At 39.6% G+C, this 14556-nt stretch overlaps 1 protein-coding gene across 1 annotated transcript in view; it reads right to left on the bottom strand.

Moving 5' to 3' along the window:
- Positions 1-3219: 3219 nt before the first annotated feature.
- The window catches only part of LOC122925486 (extracellular calcium-sensing receptor-like), a 115971-nt gene continuing 104634 nt past the window's right edge, over positions 3220-14556 (bottom strand). The window contains exons 3-7 of the mRNA XM_044276842.1: positions 11508-11796; positions 8957-9790; positions 8129-8356; positions 7921-8044; positions 3220-4139 (exon numbers count right to left, since the gene is read on the bottom strand). Coding sequence (XP_044132777.1) covers positions 3220-4139; positions 7921-8044; positions 8129-8356; positions 8957-9790; positions 11508-11762 — 2361 coding nt within the window. The 5' untranslated portion in view covers positions 11763-11796. The remainder of the gene's footprint in view (positions 4140-7920; positions 8045-8128; positions 8357-8956; positions 9791-11507; positions 11797-14556) is intronic.

Raw genomic sequence — 14556 nt, 5'->3', positions numbered from 1 at the left:
TCTCATTACAGAGATGCACATCACCTAATATGCTTAATTGGTAGTAGGCTTTCGAGCCTATACAGCTTGGAGTAAGACAACATGCATAAAGAGGATGATGTGGTCAAAATACTAATTTGCCTAATAATTCTGCACTCCCTGTAGTACTGTTAGATACGTAATTAGATACCCCTTACCCCTTCTCCATTGCTCTTGTGGACTGCCTCTGAGGATTAAAAAGTATGAAATAGTATATTGTGCTGTGTTTGCATATGCTGTTAACCGTTTTCTCTCCACAGACTTGTGAGGGGAAGGAGCCAGAATTTTATGTGCTTTTGCTACACAGGAAGGACCATGACATAGAGTCCCAAGCAGTACCATTGCTGTAAGCAGTACCATTGCTACAAGCAGCACCAGTGCCTTAATACTTTAAAGGGTAACCCTGCTGCCAAAAATATAGGAGTTTAGCTATTTATTAGAAAGGCTTAGCCCTCATTGGAGCTAATGATAGTAGACTGGTTCTACTCCTCCTTAGAAAAAATTTGCTTCATGACAAAGTCAGCCGAATTAATCTTAAAAAAGAAAAAAAAAATGCTCATCTCTAATAACAATAATGAGAGTTGGTCACTTGTTTGCTTAGATGCGCTCATTGCAAAATCGTAATCAAAAGGTGAGATGAGGGCTCACATAGTAGGTAACCGTTTAGGCCACCATTGGTGGGGTAGAGATGAATTTCTTGAAATTAATTTCAGGTCCCATTTGAATGAATTAATTGAAAGGTTCGCTTTGGGTAAGAAATAATAAATTTGACCTGAAACGAAACTGCTCAGATTGCTGTGCAAAGTTATGTAGGACAATCTGAGGTCTCCAGGAACTGTATAAAACCCAGATTTATGCTTTTTAAAATTAAAAAATAATTCCAAAATTATTTATTTGAAGGGGCACAGCCTGATGGTGTTTATAATTTATAGACACAAGGTGGTACTAAAAAAGCAATGACTTGTTTTCAACAAGCAGTCCAAAAATTATCCCTATTTTGGGGACAATCAACAGTTTTGGTGTTATGTTAAATAAAATACATATATGTATTCTGTCTACACCAATAGCAACACCACAAATGCATGTGCTGGTGATAACGTGTCTGAGTTTTGAGAAAGTGAAGAAGCAACAACTTTTGTTTTTATGAAAAGAAATTCAAATTTTTATGAGCAACAGCAGCATTTCAGTATGGAATCTGATAGACAAGGCAGGAGATGTGTGACTGTGTAGAGTTACAGTAGTAGTATTGGCAGTACGAGCAATACAGTATGGAACATGATGGACAAGGCAGGAGAGGTGTGACTATGTAGGGACAGTAGTATTGGCAGTAGTAGCAGTAGAAGTATGGTATGGAAGATGATAGATAAGACAGGAGATATGTGACTGTGTAGGGGCAGTAGTAGTGGCAGCAGGGGTAGTAGTAGCAATACAGTATGGAACATGATGGACAAGGTAGGAGATGTGTGACTGCGTATGGGTAATAGTGGAGGAAGGGGCGCTAGTAGCAAAACTGTATGAAACATGATTGAAATGGCAAGAGATATGTGACTGTGTATGAGTAGACACAGTGAAAGAGGGGGCAGTGCTAGCAGTACAGTATGGAGTATGGACAAGGCAGGACATATGTAGCTACATAGGGGTAGTAGTAGTGGCAGCATTGTATAGACTCTTTGTGATTTTTTATCTGGGCGACAGCACTGCTTTAAAGTAAATACTAGAGATGAAGGAAGTTTTCAAAAATTTTATTCGAACGCTCAACCAAATAAAAAAATAAAAAATTGATTTTAGTACTTGACCTCTTTGTGACCTCAGCTGTGAAATCTTTGCACTAAAGTTTTCGCAATGTTTAGGCACTTTAGCCTATTGTATGGACTCTTGTTGATTAGAAGAATAATGTGATTTTTTATGCACTTTTTGACTGGACTTTGGTTAAATAGTACTGTTAGCTAGGTAATTAGCTACCCCTTCTCCATTGATCTTGTGGACTGCCTCTGAGGACTCAAAAGTATAAAATGGTCATTTTGCTCTGTGTTAGTTTAGAAAGCCTATGAATTGTGCTGTGTTTGCATATGTTGTTAACCATTTTCTCTCCACAGACTCGGAAGGGGAAGGAGCCAGAATGTCCTGCGCTGTTGCTACACAGGAAGGACCATGACATAAAGTCCCAAGCAGCACCATTGCTACAAGCAGCACCAGTGCCTTAATACTTTAAAGGTGAAACCTGCTGCCAAAAATATGTGAGTTAAGCAGGAAAGCACAGAAAGCAATATGAAGCAGCACTCTAATTAAAAAATGGAACCCTGGGGCATACCCTAACCATGTGATGGCTAACCTCCAGCACTCCAGCTGTTGTTAGCCATCACAGCCCTTAGCACAAGCTAAGGGTGGCTTTGTTTTGAGTAGGGTGTATGTAGTACCCCAGAGTGAGCACTACCACTCCTATGCCTAGTTACTGTCTCTAATGGCTGGCAAAGTATTTCAGCTGTGTATTTAATTCCAGATCATCTGACACTGTGCCTTAATAAAATTGTTAAACTAATCTATTATTGTATTACATGTGATGTGCCTGGGATTGCAGGAAGCTATAGTTAGTCGAGAGTTGAGGAGTTAAGAGCTGGAGCAACAGAGTGAAACAGCATGGTGTTGGAAGGGAGTATTTTACCTTCACTGCTGCAGCATCTTTCAAAAAGTAGCTCAGAGAGCAGTATACTCCTGATATATATATATATATATATATATATATATATGGACTTAGTACCCCTGAGAGGTAAAATGGTGCCAAAGACACCATACTCAGCAAAAGGGGTTACAGGATACCTCACTCTCATAAGAAACAGCAACTGAAGCTGATAGGAAACAGACTGAAGCCAGAGATTAGCAAAGCAGCAGAGCGATAAAGCAAAGTATTTAAGTTCACCAGCTCCTGCTGGAGCCAAGAGAAAGATCAAGTATTGTTAGGATAACACAAGTTTATTTCAAATTTATTTAAGTAAAGCCGTTAAATTTCACCAAGTGTGGACTCTACTTACGCCACCAAGTACATCTCCTTTGTTGCTATGGAGCCTAACCCTGGGAGTAACAGAGTCCAGGTAGGAACAATATGACAGAAAGTATTAGGGCCGCAACATGCCACTCAGCATTCCTAAACCCTAGGACCCAATTGCCCCTGGGGGGCAGCCCGCCACACATATACTATGAGATCTAGGTCTTTGTCTTCTGAGTGGTGCTTTTTCCCAGGAGGCTCTCACGGGTGTTAAGATCAGGGTGAAATAATATAATATAACACTTTGGGAAAAAAAAGCAACTTAAGATCCCAGCACTGGAGGAAATTATTCCAAACACTTCAACAACCACCATGAACTTTCCCTGAGTGCTGAGATAGGCTGGGACAAAAGAGATCCAGACACTCAAGAAGATCAACATGGAAAAAGTAATCCACTTGGCTTCGTTGAAACTATCTGGTAAGTTCCTGGCCAGAAATGCAACTATGAAACTGATACAAGCAAGAAGTCCCATGTACCCAAGCATGGCCCACAATAAAACATCTAAACATTCATTGCATTGAAAGATGATGACTCCAGCCTTTATCTTAAGGTTCTTCTCTGGAAATGGAGGGCAATGCAAAATCCAGAACATACAAATGAAAATCTGCATGCAGGTACAGATTACAATGACTACAGCAGGGATTTTTGGTCCTAGCCACTTTCTCATATTGCTTCCAGGTTTAGTTGCCCGGAAAGCTATGATAACCATCAGAGTTTTAGCAAATATGCATGAAACACAAACGACAAAGATTACTCCAAAAGCTGTTTGACGCAAGAGACATGTTAATATTTTAGGTTCTCCAATAAATAGTAGAGAGCAGAGGAAACTTAAGGACAAGGAGATAAGGAGGCAGTAGGTGAGATTACTGTTATTGGCTTTGACAATGGCAGTGTCTTTGTATTTGACGAATATACACAAGACAGAAAGGGTGATGAAGGAGCATAAAATAACAGTAGAAGTTAAGGCGACTCCAAGTGGTTCCCAGTACGACAGAAACTCTACTTCTTTATAAAGGCACATGGTGTTGTTAGCATTGGGCCACATGTCAGCAGCACATGGAAAACAGTTGCTTGAATCTAAGAGATAAAATATAAAGACATAATAACGTTAAAATATAGACTTACATCCATCCAGTTCAGCCTATTATCCTGCACCATTGGTAGAGAGGAAAGCAAAAAACCTTCATAAGGAAGAAGCAGATTTCTTCATTGTAGGGGAAAAATTATTTACTGACTCCAAATCTGGCTGAATATAAAACCCTTCTCCAGACATCCAGGTCCCTCTTGGACTCATTGAGTCCACCATCACAAGCTCCTCTGGTAGAGAGCTCCATAGTCTCACAGTAAAGAATGCCCTTCCATGTAGTAGTAGAAGCTTTCTTTTCTCTAGATGAAGGGGATGTTCCTTTGGCACGGAGATCTCTGTACTTACCCTTGATGTATTTATACACAGTTATTGGATCATCCCTCTTCTAGTTTTGGCTCTATACTAAATAACTCTAATTTATGAAATTCAAGTTTGATTTGAGAAAAGCTTCTCTGTTCTTGGTCTGAATATAATAAATAGAGATGAGCGAATGGAATCCCACGATTAAATATCTTGATGAAATATCTCGGCCGAAATTTCATGCGCAGTGACGTATGACATCACCAGGCCGGCCGGCACGATGACGTACTCTCCTGCCACACAAGATTTCGTGCCAGATCTTCAAGCAAGATGGTGGCAACCGGCCCGTTGTGAGCTAATGGAGGCGGTAAGTTTGATTAAAAAAATGAATTCTGTTAATTTTACACAGTTTTTACACTCATGCCGCAATCATGTATTAACGCAACATCTGAGGGGTACAATGAAGGGGGCAGCGCTGTCGCAGCTCCCTGTCATTGCACCCGCTACTTACAAAAAATGCGCTGCATGACGAAGTCGGCCGAATCAAACTTTTCAAAAATTCGCTCATCTCTAATAACAATAATAAGAGTTGATCACTTGTTTGCTTAGATGCGCTCATTGCAAAATCGTAATTAAAAGGTGAGATGAGGGCTCACATAGTAGGTAACCGCTTAGGCCACCATTGGTGGGGTAGAGATGAATTTCTTGAAATTAATTTCAGGTCCCATTTGAATGAATTAATTGAAAGGTTCGCTTTGGGTAAGAAATAATAAATTTGACCTGAAACAAAACTGCTCAGATTGCTGTGAAAAGTTATGTAGGACAATCTGAGGTCTCCAGGGACTGTACAAAACCCGGATTTATGCTTTTTAAAATAAAAAAATGATTCCGAAATTATTTCTTTGAAGGGGCACAGCCTGATAGTGTTTATAGTTTATAGACACATGGTGGTACTAAAAAAGCAATGACTTGTTTTCAACAAGCAGTCCAAAAAGTATCACTTTTTTGGGGACCAACAACAGTTTTGGTGTTATGTTAAATAAAATACATATATGTATTCTGTCTACACCAATAGCAACACCACAAATGCATGTGCTGGTGATAACGTGTCTGAGTTTTGAGAAAGTGAAGAAGCAAATACTTTTGTTTTTATAAAAAAAAATCTAATTTTTGGAAGCAATAGCAGAATTTCAGTATGGAATCTGATAGACAAGGCACGAGATGTGTGACTGTATAGAGTTAGTAGTATTGGCAGTAGGAGCAGTAGTAGCAATACAGTATGGAACATGATGGACAAGGTAGCAGATGTGTGACCATATAGGGATAGTAGTATTGGCAGTAGTAGCAGTAGAAATAGAAGCAGTAGCATTTCAGTATGGAATCTGATAGACAAGACAGAAGATATGTGACTGTGTAGGGGCAGTAGTAATGGCAGCAGGGGTAGTAGTAGCAGTACAGTATGAAACATGATGGACAAGGTAGGAGATGTGTGACTGTGTATGGGTAATAGTGGAGGAAGGGGCACTAGTAGCAGTACAGTATGGAACATGATTGAAACAGCAGGAGATATGTGACTGTGTATGGGTAGTCAGAGTGATAGAGGGGGCAGTGCTAGCAGTACAGTATGGACAAGGCATGAGATATGTAGCTACACAGGGATAGTAGTAGTGACAGCAGGGGTAGTAGTAGCCGTACAGTATGGAACATGATTGAAGTGGCAGGAGATGTGTGACTGTGTATGGGTAGTCACAGTGGAAGAAGGGGCACTAGTAGCAGTACATTATGGAGTATGCACAAAGTAGGAAATGTGTGACTGTGTATGGGTAGTAGTGGAGGAAGAGGCAGTAGTATCTGTACAATATGAAGTATGAACAAGGCAGGAGATGTGTATCTACATAGGGGTAATAGTTGTGGCTGCAGGGGCAGCAGTAGGCTGCATTGACAGCAGTACAGTATGGGACACGATGGGCAGGCAAACAGCAGCATAGGAATTATTGGGCCAGTGATAAATCACCAGTACCCACTGTCAGTAATGGCAGATCTATTTACTGGCATCAGTGGAGTTGTGTGAGAATCCTCACAGATCCATTTATTCTCATAAATGTCATGTTTTGAAGGACAATTTTGGAGGGATCATAACTAGTGCCTATTGCATAACTCAGTTTTATCGCTCCTGATTGGCTGAGGCTGACTGCAAGGCATCATTGGCAACAATGCCAGTCAGGGCACTGCCAAGGGTTATGTGATCCTTCTTCATCTTTCCTGTCCTGCTGTGCTGTCTGTAAACAATCTGTAAACTAAAGGATGCCATTTTGAGTGCATTTCGTCCAAATTGATTGATTCTCTGAAATCCCCAAGTTGGGGATAATTGGAGACAAATTTGAATAGTTTCGAGGTGGGGGAACTAAATGTATTTTTTTTTTTAAGGACAGAATGAGGAGATTTGTCTTATGGTGGGCTGCTAAGCCTGCATTGAAGAGGTGTTGAACAGAAGGCTTTGGTGGGAAGTGTATAGGACAGAACACCACCAAATACATTAGATGGTCGGCCAATCCCATAAGATAAAATGGGTTTGGCCAATACCCAATAATTGTGTATGACCAGCTTAAAGAGGTTGTCTGGGTTTAGAGCTGAACCCAGACAAACCTCTATTTTCACCTTTGCAACCCACCATGACTTGAGCATCAGAGCAGTTCATGCTCTGATGCTCTCCTTTGCGCTGCGCTAAATCGCGCAGGGCAAAGGCTCTTTTGTTTACAATAGCACACAGCGGAGGCTTCTGCCAGTCAGTGGGTTCAGTGAAGTGAACCGGCTCTGATAGGCGGGCTTTAGTGCTGCCCTAGCCGTTTTACTGGCTAGAGCAGCGCTAAAGCCAGCCCATCACTGCCGGTGATTTACGTCTACCTGTTTAATATACCAACATCTGACTGACTTCTTACATTGACCCTTCGCCACCTGACCAGACCACTGCCCTTTCTCAATTCTGACCCTGAGCTGCCTTTCCTGGCCTTTAACTGTTTACCATGTTTTTTGTAATCCCCTAACCTCATACTATGAGTGACTATGGTTTCGCCTGATCCACTGGTGGTTCACTGCAGTGGAGTCTAGATCCCTGTATAATGCTTAAAGGGTGAGGATCTTGTATGCCACTTAAAAAACGCTCTTAGTAGTCGCCCTTAGTAAAATCTGTTCAAGTGACAGCAGATGCACATCAGCCCCATTACGATAATGCAGTACTAATAACCTCAGCACAATATGTGCATTTAGCAATAAAAAAATAAATAATGAAATCAGATTGTAGCCTTTGAGGTACTTGGTTTAGAATAATTGAGAATACTCTACAATAATCTACAAAAGTGGTACTTAAGGGTTTGTATGGGGGTTAAATGGTTGATATTAGGTTTTAGTTAATTAAAGACACCAGTTGAGAGCTTTGGTTGAGTTTGGCAAGGACCATATATCTGAATATACCTGTTTGGTTGGATATTTCACCCTCTGAACAAGGAATACAGTCATAACAACACACCGGTTGCCCTTTTTGAGCAGCTTTGCGGAATCCTGGAGAGCAGCTTTCGCTGCATACTGATCTGGGGACCTAGAGATAGTAAGAAAATTTTACATTATAAAGTTATGGTGTTCTTATGTACATAGTCCTCTAACAGTAAATATGACATGGTACCTCGCTGCCACCTGTGATCCACCTGATAGTTGTGATATTGATAGTCAATTCATTTTCTTCAGCTTGGCGTAAATTGTACCGACCCACTGTCTCAAAGTAAATAACACCATCTGAGTTCTTATGCCAGTTTAGAAGGTCATAGTCAGTTGGAGGGTTTCCATTGGCATCGAAGAACATCTCTTCTCCCATCCGATTTTTGAAATAGACATGCTTCAAGTGGTGGAAAACCTAGAGAATAGATAGGTTCCATGTTTTTTTAAATTTGGTAAAGATTACAAGTTAAACAAATGACTTCCACAGCTATGACTTCCATGGGTGAAATTTCACCTGTGCTCATCTCCAAATACAGTACTGTGCAAACGTTTTAGGCAGCCACCTAAAACTCTCCTGGAAGCGATAAAATGGTAGCCATCAAGTCTGTATTACATGAAGAGATAGAATAACTAGAACAATCCTACAACCACAGGAGATGTTTAGTATTCCAAGAAAACACAGGCCTGCAGAGTTCCTTCAAAAATTCTGTGCAAGTATACCTAGAAGAAGTGATGCTGAAGGCAAAGGATAGTTACACCAAATATTGATTGGATTTAGATTGTTCTTATTCATCCACTTTGCATTTTGTTAATTGATAAAAAATATTAAAAATAAATTTGAAGTACACACAGAAATTGACAAAAGAATGCTTTACAACAGTCATTATTCTATTGAGTACTGGAAGGAATGTGTCATCAAGAGTAATTAGATGGGTTACCATCATTATCACTATTAATATAAACATATAAAAAGTTGATTTTAAATAAAAGCATACAATCTGAAAATAAACTTTACCTGCCATGGCTTTATGTTGGTCAGGTCTCTACATTTTTCACATGTGGTGGACTTCTGATGCAGAGCATAGGGAAAGATTACATTATGGACAGCATGAGCTACTGAGTATACTGCGTTGTATACTAAATATTGCCCCCTGAAGTCATCGTTATAGGAGCCATACTGGCTGTTCTTGTACGATTTCAGTTTCTCCTCTCCAGTGCACCACAGAGTCCTATTATCTCCACTAGAACCACCACTTTGCCAACGGCAACCTAGAACCAGCTCCCAAAACTTTTCTATGAAAATGTCTTGAGGGAGCAAGGCAGATGGTCTGAGTCTCAGTAAATATTCTTTAAACCCCGGCATATTTACTTCATGTAATATAAAGCCAATAGTACCAGCTAATAGGTGACTGTATTTTGATATAGACAACATTGGTGAGTTTGACCAGCCGTTACTAGCGAGCCAGATTCTCTCCACATCCTTACGCTCTAAAAGCAATTCCATCAGCTGGTTGATCTCAGGGTCCCTGGAGAACAGGATGATAACCTTTGCTGAGGACTGAATGATAGTTTTTGATATGGCCTGAAGTTTTGCTAAAGAAGTCCCTTGCCCAAATGTCTCATGGTAAGCGATGCACACATCCAACTTCTGCAGTTCCTCTTTAAGGATTTGTGACCCTAAAATTCCATATTCATTATTGAGAGATAGCAATCCAACCCATTTCCAACCCATAAAAGAGATCAATTTGACCAAAGCTTTTGACTGTTTGTCATCACTAGGAACAGTACGAAAAAATGTTGGATATAAGAAACGATCACTCAATGAGTGTATGGATGCAGCGTAGCTGACCTGAAACGAAAATAGTACAAAAATAAGGACAGTATTAATCAAAATATGCAAAAACAGATAGTCATCCTTTTTACCCTAAATCTCAGTTATGTCTGTTTTTAAAACTGGGGTAACTGAGTACTGACAAAAGTAAAGTGCAAATCTGTGGTTGCAATCCATAATATAAAAAAAAAAAATCTAAGCTTGGACATACACTTACTAGCAAAAGGGTAACAATGTTTTGAACTTTTGACTTTCAGGCTTTGCTCACCATCCACTACAGATTCGAACATGAGACTACCATCATTCTATAGACAATCATCTTGGCTATCTCATACAGAAATTGAACTTGAAACTATTTAGCATTTGATTAGTTATGCAGGTTCTTGTTATGTAACTGCATTGTTACAGTTTTTTTCCTAAAACTCTAAATTTTGATTTTTATTATTTTGTTAGTATCTTGTAAATCCACCTTTGGCTTTTAATACTTCCTGAATCCTTCTGGGCATACTGTCGATCAGATTCAAGCATGCCTCAGCTGAAATCTGTTCCCAGGTCTCATCTACACGTTTCCAATGTTGGTACATACTGGTTGACTCACTTGGGTACTAATAAAGGTTTTTCTTCAACTCTCCCCACAAGTGTTCGATTGGGTTGAGGTCTGGGGACTATGGCATCCAATCCAGAACCTCTACTTCATTGTCATTAAACCATTTAATCGCCAATCTTGACGTATGCTTCGGTTCGTTGTCCTGCTGGAACACTATGTTGTCCTTTTCATACCCATAGTACTTAAGAGTACAAAGTAACTTGTCTTGTAGGATACTCACATAAAGCTCAGCATTGAGACCACTATAGATCCTGGTCAAGTATCCAACACCTTTGGCTGTGAAAAAACCCCATATCATCAGGCTTTCTCCACCGAACTTGACAGTTCCTTCAATTTCTTAATCCATTAGCCCCTTTTTCCTTGTTTCTCCTAGACCCATTTGCACCCATCAGAGCCCAGTCTATTGAGTTCGGTCTCATTGCTCCAAATCACCTGTTTCCACTGCCCACTTTTCGCACCTTTTTGTAAACTCAAGCCGATGCTTCTTATGACAATATTGAAGTTGTAGTGGATGATGACATATGGAGCCTGAAAGTCAAAAGTTCAAAGCATTTACCTTTTTGCTCATCAGTGTATATTTTTATAATACATGACCACCCAATAGGTTTAGTTCAGCAACTTCTATTTAGCACAGGTGAGTCGAAGTAAAAATTGGCTTCAACTACTAATCTCATGATGTAGTGAAGTTGGATTTTCATATTGAGAGAGATTTATCAGAACGAATACAAGGGAAACATGGAGGAATTTCTCTAGGAGAGTAGCTACAAAGGGTAAAAAGGTACAGTTGATGAAATTGAGGCAGGATGTCTGAGGGAGGCCTAATAGCCATTTGCCAGTGGAAGACACTAGTATTTCAAATGGCACATGGTAAGTCGGGGGCCCTGCTCCAGGTTTAGCAAAAAAAAAACAGAAGTCATGAAGGTCTATCCAAAAACAATTTAAGAAATAGATTTCATGGATAATCTGTGCATCTTATGTCCATGCTTACAATAGGCAAGTCACTCAAATCTGGAAGTTTCCCTTTTACCCCCTTCAAACTTCCTTTGGTTATGTCAAAAACATAACCCCATATCCAATGAATAGATTTAAATATATGAGTGCATTATTGATTTGACATGTGGTCCACACCTGAGGATATCCATAGACACCCAATATAGCAGCCATTGCCATGGAGAAAAGTGATAAAGGGTCACCAATGATGGCAAGAGGCACCTTCTTATGACACTGATAATTTGGAATGGCCTTGTCTTCTCCTGTCAGGGCAATAAATGTCTCCAAAAGAGCACGGGATAAGTGTGCACAGTTATCAAACAACTGGAAGCCCAAAGTGATGTTAGGGAGCAGAAGATCATTAGCATTGATCTCCTCAATTGCATAAACCATTGCTTGAAGCCACGTATAGGATACAGTGCTGAATCTGCAAGATAAGAGGAGAACATTTATATGTTTTATTAGTGTGAACCATCCCTTGATGTATACACCTTTCAGAAGATCTCAGAACAAAGATGGATGAACAAAACTGGAAAAGGCTACAAAAGACAGATAATTTAGTAGATTTCGTGTGTGCTTAGTTCAGAAACAATACACTAAACACTCACGAATCGCAGGTAATCTGACGTTCTTTCGTTGTAAATGAGTAGGGGGACTGTTTGTAGGAAGTGTGCATTGCGAAATGTCCTCCAATAATAAGATCTCCATTCCGTACAAATGCCGTCTCTCGTTTGTCAGGAAGACTACATGGAAGAGATTGTCCAAATGAAACCAAAGCCAAGAGATTGAAAAAATACAACCCCAGCAACATGCCGAGAAGAAGACCTTGAACAAGTAGTCTGTATCTGAAAAAGTCAAAATTAGGAGCTTAATAGAACATCATCATTCTAAGAATGTACACTGTTAACTATTGTCTCCATTTATCTATTATTTATCTCATATCTATCTCTCTATAGTATCTATCTATCTATCTATGATCTATCTATCTTTCTATCTATTTATCTATCTATCTCATATTTCAGAAGGAAAACCATGGGGGCTTTCAGTAAGACCCCCAGCTATTATGCAAAGCCATTGGCACCCTTCAGTCACATTAGTGGGGGGGGGGGGAGAGGGGGTTGGCAGAGGGAGCCCCCTCCCTCTAAAACCACTCAAATGCTACAGTTTCTACTGGCCTCTGGATCTAAGGGGTTAAATAGATGGATTTGAGCTTTTTCCGATCTCAGCCCTTCGGACAGGGGCCAGCAGTTATTATAACGATGGTCACATGCTTCATCCGGCACAAGATATCAGTGCCAGGTGAAACCTGCAGAACCTTAAAAAAGCATATGTGTAGGTTTATCCTCAGAATGCATTTGTGTGCAGGGAATGTATGGGTGGGCTCATTAGCTGAGCTTGCTCTATAATACAGCAGTTACCCAGCTGCAAAGATCAGGATCCGAGATAATTTCAATCCCAGTCATTTAATCCCTCTATAACGACTCCACCATCTGAGCAGGCTCCCTCTGTCCCCCATTGATATGACAGCCTGGGGTCTTGTGAAGGATCCCAGGCCAGTCATCGTAAGCTAATCATGACAGCCAGTAAAAATCCCATAGACTGGCATAGTATTCTATTGCAGTCTATGGTATAAAAAGATCACATGCTCAAGTCACCTCAGAGGACTAAAAATACCAGTAAATAAAAAAATAATGAATAAAAAAAAAAATATATATATATATATATATATGAAACAAAAATACTAAATTGAAATCACCTTCTTTCCAAATTTTACAAATAAAAACTACTAAAAATAAAAATTATTAATATTTTTCCTGCAATAGGAATAAAAATATGTGATTCACAGTTTTTTGCTCACTTTGTTCCCTCTTAAAAAATGTAATAAAAAGTCATATGAACCCCAAAATGGTACCAACAAAAAATGCATCTTGCCCTTCGAAAAGCAAGCCCTGAACCACCTCTGCATTAGGATGTACTATAAAGTTATGGCTTAAAATTTTAATGTTTTGAAAGGTTTCAAATTTTTTTCTACGAGTATTAAAACATAATAAAAAACATTATAAAGAGCTGCAGAATAAAAAAGTAATGTCATATTTTTTTTTAGCATGGTCAACACCGTAATAACAAAAGCCAAAAAAACTGTGGCCGAATTGTGTTTTTTGTTTTTCAATTTCAGCCCTTTTTCCAATACAAGATATAGTAGATTGAATGGTTCTAGTAAAACAATAAGACTTCACCTGCAAAAAAAATATGCCCCTTTAGGACTATGTGAATGGAAAGCAGTGAGGAAATAAAAATACAAAAAGAAAAAAAATGTTTTTCTTAAGAAGTTAAAGCCGTTTATGACTGTCGTAAAAGGCGTATGAACGGTTACAAACAGGATAAAATATACAATACTACAATTACCACAATCGCCTCCAAGATTTCTCCCGTGCAGCCCCCGGACTCTGGAACTCGCTACCCCAACATATCAGACTCTCACCTACAGTGGAATCCTTCAAAAGAAATCTTAAAGCCTGCCTCTTCAGACAAGCCTACAACCAGCGACCCTGCTGCCTCTATACCGCCATGACCGCTTCACCCGCACCTACTGTGTCCTTCTTCCAATGTAGATTGTAAGCCCTCACGGGCGGTGCCCTCTCTCCTTCTGTACCAGTTTGTAACTCGTCTTGTTCATGCTTAGTGCAATTGTCTGTATTATGTATGTGCACCGCTTATCATATGTACAGCGCCAGGGGATGAATGGCACTTTAATAATAAATAATAATAATAATACTAAGGTAAAAATAACTACCTGCAGAAATGTATAATGATAAAAAAGAAGTCAGCAGATCCTATAAAACAAAACAATCGCGCCGCTGTGTGCATGCTGTGGCTGCTTATAGGATTCTATCTATGAAAGGTCATTTTGAGTATTTAGCTTGAGCAAGATATTTGTGAAGTGCCTCTTTTATGTAGGGATTATAGCATTTATAGCCCATACAGTCATGTCTGCAGAGTGCTGAAGCCTCTTGTGTGTCCTACCAATGAATATTCTACATTTCATGTGCAGCCTAATTATAATTGTGGCTTTTATAGACTATAAATATCCCTCACTATAAGAATCATCATGCGTTACTATACTACCTATGTGTATTTCAGGTTATTTTATAGTCAGATATAATACAGTCTCACCAGCTCTCGATTC

The sequence above is a fragment of the Bufo gargarizans genome, chromosome 2, assembly GCF_014858855.1.
Source record: "Bufo gargarizans isolate SCDJY-AF-19 chromosome 2, ASM1485885v1, whole genome shotgun sequence".
Classification (NCBI taxonomy): domain Eukaryota; kingdom Metazoa; phylum Chordata; class Amphibia; order Anura; family Bufonidae; genus Bufo; species Bufo gargarizans.
This window is presented reverse-complemented; position numbering and strand designations above follow the sequence as displayed.